The sequence below is a fragment of the Cucurbita maxima genome, unplaced genomic scaffold (genome assembly GCF_002738345.1).
Source record: "Cucurbita maxima cultivar Rimu unplaced genomic scaffold, Cmax_1.0 Cma_Scf00019, whole genome shotgun sequence".
In the NCBI taxonomy this organism is placed as follows: Eukaryota; Viridiplantae; Streptophyta; class Magnoliopsida; order Cucurbitales; family Cucurbitaceae; genus Cucurbita; species Cucurbita maxima.
The window spans coordinates 2,064,583-2,082,320 of record NW_019272035.1 but is presented as its reverse complement, the minus strand read 5'-3'; the positions used below and the strand labels follow the sequence as shown (position 1 = coordinate 2,082,320).

The following is a 17,738-nucleotide window of genomic DNA, read 5'->3' as shown; positions in this document are numbered from 1 at the left end:
TTTTTTTTTTTTTTTTTTTTTTTTTTTTTTTTTTTTTTTTTTTTTTTTTTTTTTTTTTTAAGAATTATGCTTTAAAATATTATTTTTAAATTTAGTTGTTTTATCGGTCTACGTTTGTTGGATTAGAATAATAGGTCTCGGGAGCCTCGTTCTTCGTGGTCAAGAACCTAATAATACTTTTAAATTGAATCTTACATTCTAAGGTCTCTTGAAGACGTGGCATCTTAATACACGGGATAGGTAAGAAGAATTTTCACTCCTGCTGAACTGACCTTTAGTATAAAAGGAAGGGAAGCTCGGTGTAATAGTCTAAGTCCACCGCTAGCAAATATTGTCTGTTTGGCCTGTTATGTATTGTTGTCGGTCTCACAGTTTTAAAATGCATATGAAAGGGAAATGATATGAGATCTCACAATCTACTCTCTTGGGAGCCTAACGTCCTCGCTAGCATTTCGTTCGGTAAATGAATTTAATACCATTTGTAATAGTTTAAACCCACAACTAACAAATAGTGTGAATGAAGCCCAACAGAAAGAGGTTTGGGTTTTGTGAGAGTTGAGGCAATCAAAACAGCATATCCCTCTTCCCAAAACTAGAAAGATAAAAGAATTTCTTCGCCACTCTGTTACAAAGCCCAACGCCCCATGTTTACCCCCAAAAAACACCCTCGAGAAAACACATTTCTAGATCGACATCAATGGCTGCCTTGAAAATTGAGTTTTTGGTTATGCTGTCTCTGTTTCTTTCTTTGTTTCTCTCTCCCATCTCTGTTGTTCATTTCTAGAGAGAGAGAGAGAAAGAGCTTTCTTTCCCATTTCCATCAATCCCCATATCATGTGACCATTTTTTAATCTCTCTTCTTCAACAAAAGAAGAGAAAAAAAAGGAACCCCGAAACCCAAAACACCCTCTTCATCATTTCCCATAATCCAATGCTCCCCCTCCACTTCGTTCATCATTTTTAGATAGACAATTTGTGAAAGAAAATGAATTTTTTTATGGAAATCTGTCTCTTTCTCTATCTACAGGTACTTTCTCAATGACATTACATCACTAACTTGATATTAACACCTTGTGTTTGAATTCTATTGTGTATTTATATGTCTACTCAGCGCCCCAACTCATGTGCCTATTAGGTGTTTGATAAAATGCCTAAGTGAAAAAAAGTGTCTCATTTTCGTTTCTTTTTCTTTTCTTTTTCTTTTCTTATGTTATTCTCACCACAAGCTTCTGTTGTTGTTGTTGGGTGCCACAGTGATTTGAACTTGAAAGCTCCCATCTTTTCATGTCTATCGACACTGATAGTTGATACATCACTTGGCTTGTTCATGTCGTCTTTTGACTCCCCATTTCTCCTCTCTCTGCCTTCTATTTCATGTCAAGCACTGTGTTGAAGTAAAAATACCCAAATAGCTTTACTTCTGAAAGAGAGGAAATTAGAGAGAGAACCCAAATGAGGTCTTCTGTGGGAGGAGGAGGAGGAGAAACTTCTAAGAAGAAGGCAATGTGGCTGTATCCTAAGGTCATGGGCTTTATCCCTTCTGAACGATGGGGGCATTCTGCTTGTTATTACCAAGGAAATGTCTATGTTTTTGGGGTATGTTCTTTTTTCTTCGTTTGATTTCCTTTGAGATTGTCTGAAACTCTGCAACTGAGCTGTTTAAGCTGTATGTCTTCATCAATTCTACTAGGAAATGGATACTCTGCTCTTTTCTCTCTCCCTTTTTTGTTCCTGTTATTTCTCTGTTAATCTGAATAGCTATCTTTGACTAAAAAACAGGCTTATCTTTCTCTGGTTTTAGTTTTTAGTTACTCAAATTTGTACACACAGTTAAACTGCTGGCTGGGAAATTCTCCTCTAACCCTCTTGATTTTCTCATCTTGCACACACTCTAAGCTTGGCACTGTTTACATTAATTATTGGGTCTAGATTCATGTGTAAGAAAAAGATTCATATAAGAAAAAGAAAATCTGCTGTTGTGTATGAGGGAAATCCTTTTGAGTTATGTTCCAGTGTGAATGTTTTATGCTTTCTTTATGTGTTTCTATGCTGTTTTTGTGATTTGTTCTTCCAATACTCCAATCTAGGGATGCTGTGGGGGGTTGCATTTCAGTGATGTTCTTGTACTTAATCTTGATACCATGCTCTGGACCAACATGGTAACGACGGGACACAGTCCGGGACCGAGAGACAGCCACGGCGCTGTAATTGTTGGAAGCCAAATGATAGTTTTTGGTGGTACAAATGGCTCTAAGAAGGTAAATGATCTTCACATTTTGGACCTTGGAACCAAGGAATGGACACAACCTGAATGTAAAGGGAATCCACCAGCACCACGAGAAAGTCACACGGCTACACTCATTGGAAATGACAAACTGGTTATTTTCGGGGGAAGTGGAGAGGGTGAATCAAATTACTTGAATGATCTGCACATTTTGAACCTCAAGACTATGGTGTGGATGAATACAGAGGTGAGGGGTGATGTTCCAATTCCTAGGGATAGTCATTCTGCTACAGCAGTTGGTCACAAGCTTTTAGTTTATGGCGGGGACTGTGGAGATCGATATCAAGGGGGCGTCGATATGCTCGACATGCGCTCGCTGACTTGGTCTAGAGTATTGATCTTTATTTCAACTATTTTGCTTTGGAAATTGGCAATGATCTTTGTCTCAATGGCTGTTTCATCTTTTTTGTCAATAGTTGTGTGTTCAAGGATCTTCACCCGGTGTTCGGGCAGGTCATGCTGCGGTTAATATTGCAACGAAGGCAAGTCGTTATGCTGCGGTTAATATTATTGTATAATAAAAAACACAGAAACATTCAGAACCTTATGATCATGTCATCTGCTGCTTTAGGCCACGACTGATCTTTCCTATATGCAGGTATACATCCTAGGTGGGGTTGGAGATAGACAATACTACAATGATGCATGGGTGCTTGATTTATGTACGTGCTCGTGGACTCAGCTCGAAACGTGCGGTCAACAACCTCAAGGAAGATTTTCTCACACAGCTGTGGTTGCAGACTCAGACATCGTCATATATGGAGGGTAGTTTAGCACTAAACTTTATAGACAGCGAGCGACATTCCTAATTCGGGTTCGTCGATTCATTTGTTTTCTGTGTTATTTTGTGGAATTCGTAGGTGTGGGGAGGATGAACGACCTCTCAATGATCTGTTGGTCTTGCAACTTGGAGCAGCGCATCCAAATGGTCGGTACAATGTTTCGATGTGCAAAATTTTTGGAAACCACTGGAATAATCAGAGTAAGAATTCTTTCAGAGAAGATCAGAGCGGCATGGTACGAAAACACACAGCTCAAGTACATAAGCTTTTATTGCATTGTCGTTAAGTTGTTGTTATATCATTTGGTGTTTTCATTGAATCAGAAAACGAAGCTTATGGGGAACAACATAGATCTGATTAGAAAGGGAGATCATGAACCGAAATCGGAGACAAAACACGCTGCTCATTTCATGTCAGGTCAGTTTCAGTGTTAGTTTCTCAAGTCGATTCTCGATTACAAAACATGTTCGATGTGCTTGAACGATCTAGCTTTGATTACGTTTCCAGAGACGTTGCATCCAAAACGGAGGAGAACCATGAATCCGAAAGTGTGGGAGGTTGAATCTGAGCAAGAGGAGCATTCTTTGTCGCTGTCCCAGCATTCATCTCCATCGCAATCCGATCAAGAACAGACCCCAGCTCGAAAAGTCTCTGATTCAGTAACAAGCTCCCAAGGAGGATTACGCCTTCTTAAGCGTGTGAATCATAGCTCAACTAGTGATCCGTACCGCATTTCTAGGACTCAATCCGAGTTCCAAAATGTTGTCCAAAGCACTCCACAGCAAGAGCTTCCATATTTCGGACACCAGAATCAACTAAAGACTGAACAGCTGCAGCTTCTCCACGTTGTTCGCCCGGTGGGACAGAAGTCCTTGGAGACTGGTCTCATTCAAAACCCGGTAGCTTATCTCAATAATACACCATCACATATCATCAAGAGCAACATTCCTGACATGTACATCTTTATCACTTTTTAATACTTCGACATCATGTTTGTTTCAGATTGGATCGGAGGTGCGTGGAAGAGTTGACGGGGCGTTCGACTCTGGCTTCCTGATGACTGCTACTGTCAATGGGAAAGTATATAGAGGTGTCCTGTTCGCACCCGTAAGCGTCGCCAAAAACTCGAACTTTCTTCCTCTCCTTTCAAGTAGATAAACAAATGAAAACTTTTCCAAGATATTGAAAAGTCTTGTGTTGAATCAGGGACCTGGGGTCTTCTCAAGAGCAGCCAGCATTGTAACAGAAAGTCCACCTCTTCCTGTAAACACAGTCCTGAACTCGAATCACATAGAACCGTCGAAGAACTCGCAGCAACGACCGATGGTTTTGATGTCCGAGTCAGCTCAGAGCTTGAGGCAAGCTCAACCAGGTCCACCTCCAGTTCCAATCATAAAACCAAGTCCATCTTCATTGCCTGTCAAGCTTAGAGATGATCTTCAGGGTGTGTTTTTAACATTAGGAGGACCTGGAAATGGATCTGTTTGAGAATGAGACCAAAAAGAAAAAATGTAAAAACATGTTGGAAGAAAAGAAAATGTTTGTAAACACAGTTTTGTATCTTGAATTGTAGGAATCACACATTTACGAAGGGGATCCGTTCGGTTTCCATACTTCGATTGTGAAATTCAAATCCTTTGTCTCTCTTGATCATCGAGACGACTATCAAAATCCCTAAGAATGAAACTTTAGATTGTTACACGGTTTCAAGTAAATGCTATACAACTTTAAGTTTTAGTTTTGAAGCGTTACTCGATAATATATACTTATATCAATTGAACTATGCTTAAATTGACTCTTGTTCGACATAAATATAAAATACTAAGAATTCCTTTTTGAGTTAAATTTAAATTTAAAATTTCAAAGTTTATTTATGGAATATACATTTAATATATTTTGGAATTTAAAAAAGAAAAACAAAAAGAAGGAAACAAGAAAATGTGATGCGTAGGAAGTAGGACGTTAGTTCACTGTTAGTTATGGGTCCCACACAAGGACCAAATTAAATAAAATTAAAATTAAAATTAAAATTAAATTAAGATTTCCTGAAAAAGAAAAAAGAAACGATGTGGGCCCCACTAGGCCTCCCGCGCATCGCGCGCGATACTGTCGAGGTGTCAAAAAGCTTCTTTTTGTGAAAATAATATTAAAATAAGAGAGAAGGAAATGGAGTGGTCTGTGTCAGCAGCTGTCTGATCTGTCTGCCACGTCAGCAAGTGATTGATTTATGGTAGAAATAAATGAAAGAGATTTAGAGAGAAAGAGAGAGAGAGAGAGATAATGGTGTGAATTGATGGGGCTTTCTAATGTCACCGGTCGTGTCGAGTTTGTTGATGTGACAGCTGACCTTCCCATCTCGCTACGTCATCCACGTATCCTCTCTGACTTTATTCGTACGCTTCCGCCTTCTTTACCTCACTGCCCCCAACTCTTCTCCTCTCGCCACGTGTCTTATTTATTTATTTATTTATTCTGTTTTGGGTTTGCTTGTTCCTTCATGGGCCTTTTTCTCTTGGGCTCCCACATTTAATGGGCCTCATTCCTTTAGGACCATTTTTTTTTGGATCGACCGACCCTAGTTCCTAAGGGTGTCCGTGGATTGGATCAAGTTGGGTTGGGTCGTTTTCGATCAGGTTGGGTTGGATCGAGCCCGATAGACCTAACTCAATTGTTTAGATAGGGTTAGGTTGGATTGGATTAGATTGGGTTGGGTCCGATCAAGTTAGTTTGGTTCAATCTGATATAGCTTTACGGAACTTAAAATTGTCATTTATTTGAACTCGAGAGAATTCAAATGAGTATGAATTAACTCTAAAGTTGATCTGGATTTTCAAATCATCAATTGTTTGTAACACCGAATGAGAGGTTGTTAGTGCAGGCTCATCTTAAAAGGTATACTATCTTCGGTGTAAAGTATCCAAATATTTTTTCAAGTCATAATTAATTGTTTTGTGGAGTGTCTCGCTTCTATAACTCTCGAACATATCAAAAAATTATCGATATTGCTAGGTAGGAATCTCAACTTAAATTTTCTATAATATCACTCAGCTGGATGAACTTAAAAGATTTTCTGACGAAAAGAATATGGTAGCTAGTGTATAGACTTAAGGTACAAATTTACTCGAACATAATTCGATTGTAGTTCCAAAATTAGTTTTTTTTTGGTGTGAAAATGGTTGATTTGGCCGAGGAGAATATGGCAATTGACCTAATTTTGATGGTTTTGTCTGATATTTTATGAGAGTTCAGGTGTTAATTCCCTCCCTTTCGTATTAGATTTGGCTTGTTCGTTTTCCTCTCTAACTAATGTGGAATCTCACAATCCATCTCCCTTGGGATCCAACGTCCTCGTTGGCATGCCACCCGATATATAGCTCTAATATCATTTGTAACAGTCCAAGCCCACAGCTAGCACATATTGTCTGCTTTAGCCCGTTGCGTATCGACGTCAGCCTCACGATATTAAAACGTGTCTACTATGGAGATGTTGAAATGTTTCGTTTTCCTCTCCAACGAATTTAGTTATGAGAGGGGTTTATGGCCTTCCCGTTATCATGGGCTTCCTTAATGAGGCAATTCAAAAAACTAAGTCTTAGGCAGCCTATTTTTTGGACCTTGTTGTGAATTGTGTCCACCATTATTGATTTTAGCCTTTCTTCGTTAAGAAATTATACCGAGTTATTTCGGGTGTTTTATCTTTTATTTGATTTATCAATGAAATTGTTTCAGTCACTTCTTCCGTGTAGATATTAGCGGACGAGCAACATCTTCATGGAGTCGGATTGCTAACGGTTGGGCAAGAGGTTGCCTCCAGACATCCCATTAAACTACATCGTCGCATGAAGACATTGATTGTTAGAGTTAGTAGATATGCATCGTTAAGTTTGATAGGAGAGCATTAGTATAACAGTTCAAACCTAATATTGTCCTTTTTAAACTTTCTCTTAAGGTTTTTTCTAGAAAGGAAGAGGTATCACACCCTTATGAAGAATGCTTTGTTTGTTTCTCTAATCGAATTTCACAATCCAACATTTTCGCTGGTACTCGTTTCTCTCTCCAATCGATGTGAGATCCCACAATCCACCCCCTTTGAGGCCCAATGTTTTCATTGACACACCGTCCAATGTCCACTCCCTCCCTCCCTTCAGGGCCCAACATTCTCCTAGCACACCGCTCAGTATCTGCCTCTAATACCATTTGTAACAGCCCAAGCCCATCGTTAGCATGTATTGTCTTCTTTAGGAGAAACCAGACAATATCTACTAATAATGAGCTTGTGCTGTTACAAATAGTATAAGATCCTGACACCGATCAATGTGTCAATGAGGACGTTTGACTCCTAAAGAGGGTGAATTGTAAGATCCCACATCAATTAGAGAGTAGAACAAAGCACTCCCATTTTAAAATGTTTGTTCTCCCGTTTTAAAATCATGAGATTGACGACGATACGTAACAGGTCAAAGCGAACAACATATAATCTCAAAACTATAAAAATTCAGGGTTTTAATCGATATAATTATTAGTGATAAAACATTCATTTACGGGTATAAATCCATTATTTTTTTTTTCGAGAATCGTGGTGGGAAGAATGAAGAACTCTTTTGACTTATAAACTACAAATCTTTCTCTAAATGTTCAAGCAATCTTCAAAGATCCAACTGATACTCAAAAATTGAAAAAAAAATGTGTTTGTGGCTGTGTTTAGTGGCAGCTAGCAGACAACCAAAATAAATTAGCACCTGATTGGAATCTTCAACAGTTTGATTTTGGAGTAAATTAATTTGGGATAATGAAAACTTTTTCTCCTAAAAAAGTTGCAATCATCTCTAACTTTTGACTCATTTCTTATTTAGCAAACACAAACAAAAGCTGATCCAAGATTTGCCTCGGGAGACTCGAAGTTAACCGCTCTGCTTTTGGAGATGATCGAGACTTTACTCGACGTCTCAAGCCATCTGGGTCGAGCGTCTCATTTGATTTATCTAAGTTAAGATAGAAGCTCGAATGAAACCGAATATTTCATATGACAAAATGCATGTTTATGAACTTTGTTTGAATATCCAAAAGTTTTCGAGCTAGCTTATGTGCACAAGACAACCAACGTGACACCTCATCATTTGGGTATCAAGGAAACTCGAACCTTTTACTCAACTCACGACACTTATTGATCATCATGGATGGATATCTACGAGTGCTCGGGTTATAGTAATAACTTTTTACTATACTCATGACACTTGTTGATCAAGCCAATCTACAACGATTGAGATTCTCTATACTATAATAAGAATATTGTTTGTATAACAACTCAAGCCGACCGCTAACAAACATTATGTTCTTCGATCTTTTACTCAAAATTTTTAAAATGTGTTTACGAGGGAGAGATTTCCACACTCTTATAAAGAATACTCTGTTCTCCTTCCCAACCAATGTGAGATCTCAGAGTTCGCTTTCAGACTAAGTTATCATTCTTGATCATTACGTTATCTTTTCCAACTCTAATCGATTAAAAGCTATAATTGGCTTTTCTTTCCACCTGATGCCAACAGGTAAATAATGATTGTTTTGGGTGCATATGAGCCAATTATTTGTTCTAAAGATCCCATTTTCATGCAATGAGTACAAACTTACAAGAAATTTAGCTTTATTATCACATAGCAAAAGAGTTCTTCATTGAATATGCAATTTGTTGTTATCTCATGGATCTGCCAAACCAAGAAACCGACAGACAAAACAGAAAACAACAGCAGCAGCAGCAGCTCAGCTCAGCTCAGCTCAGCTAGCTGTGAACACAAAAACAAAGCATCTTTGTGTCTTATTTTTTTCCATGAGTGGAAACCCTTCTTGTGGTTGTTTATGGAAAGGAAAAAAAGAATTGAAAAAGAAAAGAGAAATGAACAGTAAATTAAAGATGGAGTTGATAGTAGCAGTGAGTTAGCCAATCAGATCATGAAAGCTGGAGGAATGTCACTTCAAACTTGGAGAGACAGAGCTATATGACCTCTACAAATACAGGCTAGAGCTTAGCCTTGTCAAATCCTTCCATCACCTGTTCTTTCATCCACGTTTCTCAAAAACTTTCTCATTTCTTTACTCTTTTTTTCTTATATCTTTCAATATGTTGGAAAAATCTTGTAGAAACTTGTGTTTTTGACAAAGTTTTTAGGCCAAACAATGGTCTAAAACATGTTTTTCCTCGGTTTTGTGCTTGTTTCGATCAACATTTGATCTGTTATTACATCATATAATATCTTATTCTATAGATTGTTTATCGTTCTAAAAGGGTTCGTTGAGTTTTTATATACCAAGTGAGTTTAAGAGGCCAAACGAAGGTCTAAAACTACCTTTTAATGCATTGCGTGCTTGCATCGATGAACATTTGATCTGTCATTAGATGATATAATATCTTTTTCTATGGATTGTTCATCGTTCTTGAACGTTTTTCTTACGATAAGCAAAAGAGTTTGTTTTTATTTCTACACCTAGTTTAACCGGCTAAACAGAGGTCTTAACTATTTTTTACGCGCTTCTTTCGATGAACATTTGATTCGTCATGAGATGATATAATCTCTTATTCTTGAACGTTGTTCTTACGAGAAACAACGAAGAAAGAATAAACATTTGACCTGTCGTTAGATGAAATAATATCTTATTCTACGGAATGTTCATCATTCTTAAACGTTCTTCTCGAAAATTTTCCGAAACGAGCAAGAGGGTTTTGTTAATTTTTAGATGGAAAGAGGCCTTGATGCACTCACTTTAGTTTAGAATGAATATATGATGACAGAAATGGAACCCCCCTAGAATTTAGCTGCCTCATAACATTTTTTTTCTTAGTATCATCATTATTACATCAGTTTCTTTTTTCTTTTTCTTTCTATAACCTAAACTTTCCTCTCACTCTCTCTCTAGGGATTTTAAGTTTAAGACAGAGAAAATTCAATCTTACAAGCTTTGGAGTTTGAAGAAATGGAAGAGTTTTACAGGCTTAACAACCCTGTCATGTCCTCTTATTCTAATGGTGTTCTTGGAGGTGAAGCCATTGCTAGCACCAGCTGTGGTGACATTCATGAAGCTCTAATGGTGGATGATGAACTGCTTCACCTTGAAGCAGAGCCCACCACTGGCTTGAACATGTCTGACATGATCAAGACTCAGATTATCAACCATCCCCTTTACCCAAAATTGGTTTCTGCTTACATTGAATGCCAAAAAGTTTGTAAATCTTCTTGTTTGAGGTGTTTTTAGCAGTTTTTGAGGTTGTCTTGTTTTGAATTTTGTTGTGTTTTGTGCTTGAAATGAACTAGGTTGGAGCTCCACCACAAGTGGCTTCTCTTCTTGAAGAAATTGGCCGTGAAAATCATCCTTCTAGATCTTGTATTGAGTTGGGAGCTGATCCTCAACTGGACAACTTTATGGTACTTTGTTCTTCAATTTCTTGTTGTTTTTTCGATCATTCTTGACAAGGAAATCTTAATGGCTTATACTTTAGATTTCCTAGTTGTGAATTTTACATATTGTTTTAGTCTCTAAACTCGGGTTATTCCGTTTTGATCCCGAGCTTCGAGATGATTTGTAGAAAAAAAATGCTCTATTTATTGACGGGTGAATAACGTGTGTGGAGACGTTGACCATTCGATGTGAGATCCTACATTGGTTGGAGAGCGAAACGAAGCATTTCCTATAAGGGTGAGGAAACCTCTCCCTAAAAGACATATTTTAAAATTGTGAGGTCAAGAGTCATAGTGGATAGTATCTACTAGCGATGGGCTTGGGCTGATACAAATAGTATCAGAGCCAGTCACCGGGAGGTGTGCGGTGTGTTAGGGAGGACACTGGGCCTCAAAGGGGATGGATTGCGAGATCCCACATCGGTTGGAGAGAGGAAAGAAACATTTTCTATAAGGGTGTGAAAATCTCAGTCTAGAAGATGTGTTTTAAAACCGTGAGACAAGGGTCAAAGCTTACAATATCTGCTAGTGATAGGCTTGGACTGTTGCAAATGACATCAAAGCCAATCACTGGGTGGGTGCCGGTGAGGACACTGGCACACTGGCCCAAAGAGTATGAATTGTGAGATCCCACATCGGTTGGAGAGGGGAATGAAGCATTCCCTATAAGGGAGTGAAAATTTCTCCCTTAAAGACACGTTTTAAAACTGTGAGACCGAGGGTCAAAGCATACAATATCTTTTAGCGATGAGTTTGGACTGTTACAAATTGTATCAGAGCCAATCACCGAGCGGTGTGCTAGTGAGGACGCTGGGCCCCAATGTCTAGAAGACACATTTTAAAACCGTGAGGTCGAGGGTCAAAGCAGATAAAATCTAGCGGTGAATTTGGGCGGTTACAAATGGTATTAGAGTTAGTCACTGGATGGTGTGTCAGTGAGGACGCTGAGTCCTAAGGGGGATGAATTGCGAGATCCCACATCGGTTGAAGAAGGGAACAAAGTATTACCTATAAGGGTATGAAAACCTCTCCTTAGGAGATACGTTTTAAAACCGCGAGATCGAGGGTCAAAACTTACAATATCTACTAATGGTGAGCTTAGACTGTTATGCTTAGCCATAATTCGATAGAGAACACCTTAATTGACAAAAACTAAGGGCGGTTTTAAAGTATCAATTTGGTGAACTTTCTGCTGTTTTTGTTTTGGTTCCTAATATTTTATCTGATAATTGATTCTTGTGAAGGAGTCATACTGTGAGGTGCTTCATCAATATAAGAATGAGCTATCCAAGCCATTTGATGAAGCAGCCATGTTCTTGACCAACATTGAATTGGAGCTAAGCAACCTGTGTAAAGGATCGTTTACTGCGACGTCCGAATCTCGCTCTGCCATCGATGGTACTTTCTTCTTCCATTTTGGCTTGAAATCACATTGCTACTTTTGTCGAACAACCATGGTTATGATCTTTATCCTTATCGCAATGACGAATCTTGTATGAACTTTAATGAAAAAGTTGTTCATTTCTTGGGATTCTACCGAGAGTGAAAACTCATAAACTATAATGACCGATGCCCTCCGCTAGCAGATATTGTCCTCTTTGGACCATGGTTTTTAAAATGTGTATGCTAGGGAGAAGTTTTCACACTTTTATAAAGAATATTTCGTTCTCCTCCTTAACCGATAATCGTTGTGGAATCTCACAATCCACCCTCCTTTGGGGCCCAGAGTGGCCACCCCTTTTGGGACTTAGCCTCCTCACTGGCACATCGCCCGGTGTCTGGCTCTAATACCATTTGTAATGACTCAAGCCCATCGCTAGTTAGCAGATATTGTCCTTTTTGGGTTTCCTCCCAAGATTTTTAAAACGCTTCTGATAGGGAGAGATTTCCACACCCTTATAAAGAATATTTCATTCTCCTCCCCAGTCGATGTGGGATCTCACAATCCACTCCCTTCAGGGTTTAGTCTCCTCATTTGCACATTATCCGGTGTTTGGCTCTGATATCATTTGTGACGACCCAAGCCCACCGCTAGCAGAGATTGTCCTCTTTAGGCTTATCTTTTTGGACTTCCCCTTAGGTTTTTTAAAACGCGTCTCTTAGGGAGAGGTATATACACCCTTACAAAGAATATTTCGTTCTCCCCAACCGATGTGGGATCTCACAATCCACCCCCCACCCCCTTTGAGGCCTAGCGTGTCCACTCCCCCTTCGGGGCTCAGCCTCCTCACTAGTACATTACATAGTGTTTGGCTCTAATACCATTTGTAACAACCTAAGCCCACTGCTACTAGATATTGTCCTTTTTGGGCTTCCGCTCAAAGTTTTTAAAACGCGTCTACTAGGAGAGGTTTCTACACCCTTTAAAGAATGTTTCGTTCTCCTCCTCAACCGATGTGGAATCTCACTGTCATTTATAAATATTTCGACTTCCCGTCATCTGTTTTGTGTGTTTGTAGACGAAGTAGCCGGGACTCCAGAGGAAGAACCGAGCAGCTACGGGGAGGTAGAAACGTCAGGGAATCACGAGCCGTTCAGCACACGAAAAACAAACCAAGACCTCAAAGAAATGCTGCTAAAGAAGTACAGTGGGTATCTAAGCAGTTTGAAGAAGGAATTCTTGAAGAAGAGGAAGAAGGAGAAGCTGCCAAAGGATGCAAGAATGGCTCTACTTGAGTGGTGGAGTGCTCATTATAAATGGCCTTATCCTACGGTAATCTTTCAATCTCTACAAAAAACCAATCATTTTGATCAACTTTTGTCTCTTTTTTGAAACTTTGTTGTTTATTGGTTTGATAGGAAGAGGAAAAATCAAAACTCTCTGTTATCACTGGTTTGGATCAAAAGCAGATCAATAACTGGTTCATAAACCAGAGAAAGCGGCATTGGAAGCCGCCCGAAGATATGCGGTTCATGCTCATGGATGGAGCCGGGGTCGGGGACGGGGACGGGGACGGGGACGGGGGATGCATCAAAGGATTGAATCAGGCCATATAATTTGATTTAGCTTCTTCTGTAGTTTATCTTTGGTTTTGTAGACTTAGAATTTCTTACCTTTAGACAGAAATACGTGAATATATTAGAACGTAAAAGTGTTTGTAACAACCCGGCTTTCCGTGCATTTCAAAGTCGTTACTTGAAATTGAAGATAATTTAGTTAAACCATGTTCAGGGTACATTGGTTGGAGAAAGGAACGAAATATTGCTTATAGGGTGTGAAAACCTTTTCTTAATAGACCGTGTTTTAAAATCGTGAGGCTGATTGTGATACGTAATTAGGTAAAACGGATAATATCTATTAGTAGCAGGTTTTGGTTGTTACTAATGATATTAGAACCAAAGGTGGTGTGTCAACGAAGATGATGGGCTCCCAAGAGGGTGAGAATTGTGAGATCACGTGTTGGTTGGACAGAGGAACGAAATATTATTTATAACGTTGTAGAAACATCTCCCTAATAGACGTGTGCCAGCTAATAATGTCAGCGATGACTCTGGGGTCGATGGGGTAGATTGTGAGATCTCACATCGGTTGGAGAGGAGAACGAAGCATTCTTTGTAAAAATGTGGAAACCTCGAAATCCCCAATAAAAAAAATGTATGCCCCGATGATCGGTGGTGCGACATAACCAACAACAAGAAAGAAGAAGGGGAGAGAATGATATCTAAAGAACTCTTCTTTCCTCTATCCTATGTTGAAGATTATTATTAGGAGTGAGTCTCACATTGGCCAATTTAGTAGAAGATCATGGGTTTACGAGTGAGAAATTCTATGTCCATTAGTATGAGCCCTTTTGGGGAAGCCCAAAGTAAAGTCATGAGAGCTTAGGCTCAAAGTGTACAATATCATATCATTATGGAGAGTCGTGATTCCTAACATGATATCAAAGCCATGACAATAGAATCCTTAAATATCGAACAAAGAATTGTAAACCTTGAAAGTGTAGTCAAAAGTGACTAAAATGTCGAACAAATGGTGTACTTTGTTCGAGATCTCCTAGAGAAAGGAATCGAGCCTCGATTAAGGGAAGGCTATTCAAGAGCTCCATAAGCCTCAGGAGAGGGAGGAACGGTAATTTTGAGACAATTCAAAACTATCTTCTGAACTTTTAAAACTCCGGTTATCGAGTAGAAACGAAGATTCGATCGTATAACAAAAGACAAGAGTTCTTGGAACCAAAAATGGGAGAAGATAAGGTTTTAGAATAAGCCAAAACACAAGTCCATCTTTATATGTATATTATCCCTTAGACCAATCCTTTGTTCTTTGTTTACCCTTTTGGAATTCCTCAATTATTTTTGTTTTCCCAATTTGGAAAATTATTTTTGCACACATCCCAACCAAATCCTTTCATTTAGAATACTGAAAGACAATTCCAAACATACTTCACAATAATGCAACTATTTCAAGAAAGTTGCTCTTCTATGCCAAGCTCATCGATCATGGGACCGAAGTCTTTAAACCCCGAGCACTTCTCGGCCAATATTATAGGGGTGTTAACTAAAACACCTCGTTTTTCATCATCTGTGTTGTTGTCATTATAATTATTGTTATCGAGAACGAGATCAGACACCTTTCTTGCAATAACAACGGAGTTTATAACTTCATCAGTAGGGTGAAACACGGACAAAATCTCGAACCCAGATGCTTCAATGTCAGAAACGTCAACAACAGGGTAGAGAAATGCTCTAGCTCCATGTGCACTCCTTAGCATCAAATAAGCCCCAGGTGCCATGTGCTTCCCTAAATGCCTCAAAACCCTTCCTTTCTCTTCCTCCTCCAACCCTACCAATGCTGCTAAAAACACCACCTCGTACTCTCCAAACGCCTTCGTCACCTCCATTACATCTGCCGTGTGAAACACCATCCGCTTCGATAAATCTGAGTCCGAGCGAATCAACCGCCTCGCCATGGAGTTTGCAGCTGGGTCGATGTCAAAGTTGTGGAAAATAGTACCTATTGAGAAATATAAGACGAAAAAGTTTATGAATTATTCTAACATGGTATTAGAGCTAGATAACAAATCTACCATAATCTATCGCATCACAACTCAACCCAATAAGTTCTTGAAAATCTTATATAAAAAAAAAAACATTAAGATGTCTCACCATCTTAGCAAGATACCTGAGTTACTTTTCATATGATTAATTAATTTTGAGATAGAACGTGATACTAATCTAATAGTGTATCTAAGCCGATGAACCTGAATCCGATATTCAGTCAAAAAAATTGGGCTAGATCTAAGAATGGTGATCCCAAAGAGACATCATCTCGAGGGAGCCTGTTAGGAATCTCACGTCGAAAAGACAAGGATGAATTTTGTGGCATAATCTTATGTCATGCAATACTAGCTAGCCAACTAGCGTTTGAGTTACCCTTAAGATGAGTGGACGCCATGACAATGGAGGAAAGCGGGAGTGGGCCGGAGCCAACGAATGCAATGCTAGAAGGTACCCGACGACAATGAGATATAAGAATATCGAACTCGAGAAGAGAGAGCTTCAAGTAATTAGAGTAATAAGGAAAGATAGACAAGTTATGAATGGGATTCTCAAAGGAAGCCAAAATGGAAGAGAAATGAACTTCAAGAAGCGCCTCAGCGGTGGCGCAGAGACGGATGAGATGAGCCCTCATGGCTTGAAGTGGCTGAGGCAAAGAGGCGATATCAAGGCCAGGGGCGGGCGGGGAGCACGTGAGGACTAGTTGGGTGAAGAGAGTGTCGACATTTTTGGAAGGCTTGAGGCTGGCAAGGCTCGAGATTTGGTCGTACAGGGCGCACACTTCTCGCAACAGAGGGCCTTCCATGGCTAAACCAACAGGGGAATGGCTGGGAATTTTTTGGTGAAAGGATTGCTCTTCTTTACACACTATGACAACATCCTTAGAGGTTCTACATTATTTATGCCTATTTCTGGGTCCCACTTTTGATTTTTTTTTTAAAACCAAAAAACACTATTTTATTTTGGTTTTGTAATCGAAATATATGTGTGGTCGGGTTGCGTTACGGGTTCTGTTATTATTAACCTTTCAACGTCGTGTCTAACAAATTACATAAAATTACTATTTTGTGTTTAATGGTCAGTCTCTAATATTCTTTTTTATTTCATAACTAGCCTAATGAAAAATTATATGTTAGATCATTTACAAAAGGGAACAAAACCTTCTTTATAGGTGTGAAAACTTCTACCTAGCAGACATATTATAAACCGTGAGGCTGAAAGCAGACAATATCTACTAATGGTCGACTTGGGAGATTACAAATAGTATCAGAACCAGACATTGGACGGTGTGTCAGCGAGGACGTTAGCTCAAAAGGGGTGAATTGTGAAATCCTACGTCGATTGAAGAGGGGAACGAAGTATTTTTTAAAGGGGTGTGAAAACTTCTTTTCAGTATACGCATTTTAAAACCGTGAGACTGACGATGATGCAGACAATATATGTTGGGGGTGGGTTTTGGCTGTTACATCTAGGTTGAAGGTTCAAATTCTATTAAAATTTCTCGGTGCGTTAAAAATAGAGTAAAAACGTCTCAAAATTCATAAAACTTTTTTTTTTCCTCTCGAGTCTCATTCATTTTAAATTTATAGCTAATTATTTGTTTTATCATAATGGAATCAATTTCTATATTATTTGGGCTCGAATTGAATCGAAACGAAACTGAAGATTGAACCTTGGTCAAGATGAATCACGGGTCAAAGTGCTTAAGGCACCGAACGTCAAAGGTCGAGGCAGGTTTTCTTAGCTCAAAGGTCTACCATTTGCACAGTCACGACCTAGAACCGAGTTGGGAGGACAAATAAGTGACTGTCAAATCTAAATCGAAAGAGGAAGAAAAAAATTCAGAAGTCATCTCAACTGTATTTATGCAATTTTGCATCTTCAAGTAAACGGTTCAAGTAGAGTTTAAGATATTTGAATCTCGATGATAAATATTCCGTTCAAATTTGATCAGTTATCAATCTAAATCGATCGATCGAACCTTTCCAACATAATTTCAAGAAAAATGAAACGTTGAATATTCCAAATGTCATGTTTCATGCATTGTTTTTGTTGGGATTTTCGACAAATACTTTAAATTGAAAAACATTGTAACAAAACAAGCCAATTTTAAAACGACAAGTTACAAAATAATTTCATTTTTTTATACAATATTTGATGTGACCTAGGAAGCATCGATTTTTTTTTTTTTTTTTTTTTTTTTTTTTTTTTTTTTTTTTTTTTTTT

The 17,738-nt window shown here is 38.8% G+C and overlaps 3 protein-coding genes across 4 annotated transcripts; 2 read left to right on the top strand and 1 right to left on the bottom strand.

The window, feature by feature from the left end:
- The first annotated feature begins 641 nt into the window (after window positions 1-641).
- LOC111493893 (acyl-CoA-binding domain-containing protein 5-like) lies at window positions 642-4,710 on the top strand. Its single transcript, XM_023143797.1, has 10 exons — window positions 642-1,027; window positions 1,255-1,596; window positions 2,088-2,615; window positions 2,701-2,766; window positions 2,883-3,049; window positions 3,145-3,301; window positions 3,390-3,483; window positions 3,574-3,965; window positions 4,069-4,173; window positions 4,273-4,710. Exons 2-10 carry the CDS (start codon window positions 1,453-1,455, stop codon window positions 4,552-4,554), a joined length of 1,935 nt encoding a protein of 644 aa, XP_022999565.1. The 5' UTR covers window positions 642-1,027; window positions 1,255-1,452; the 3' UTR covers window positions 4,555-4,710.
- A 4,397-nt stretch (window positions 4,711-9,107) lies between these two features.
- LOC111493897 (homeobox protein knotted-1-like 1) lies at window positions 9,108-13,650 on the top strand. 2 transcript variants are annotated; one of them, XM_023143802.1, is made up of 5 exons: window positions 9,108-10,278; window positions 10,371-10,481; window positions 11,762-11,912; window positions 12,974-13,227; window positions 13,314-13,650. In XM_023143802.1, exons 1-5 carry the CDS (start codon window positions 10,033-10,035, stop codon window positions 13,509-13,511), a joined length of 960 nt encoding a protein of 319 aa, XP_022999570.1. In that variant the 5' UTR covers window positions 9,108-10,032; the 3' UTR covers window positions 13,512-13,650. The 2 variants fall into 2 exon arrangements, with proteins under 2 accessions (XP_022999570.1, XP_022999569.1); XM_023143801.1 differs by having other exon boundaries at window positions 9,109-10,278; window positions 11,759-11,912.
- A 1,066-nt stretch (window positions 13,651-14,716) lies between these two features.
- Window positions 14,717-16,407, bottom strand: LOC111493502 (nicotianamine synthase-like; the record flags this gene model as incomplete). Its single annotated transcript, XM_023143205.1, has 2 exons — window positions 14,717-15,468; window positions 15,888-16,407. Coding segments are annotated over 2 exons (1,071 nt in total), but the record flags the coding sequence as incomplete, so codon positions are not given.
- Between the last annotated feature and the right edge of the window lie 1,331 nt (window positions 16,408-17,738).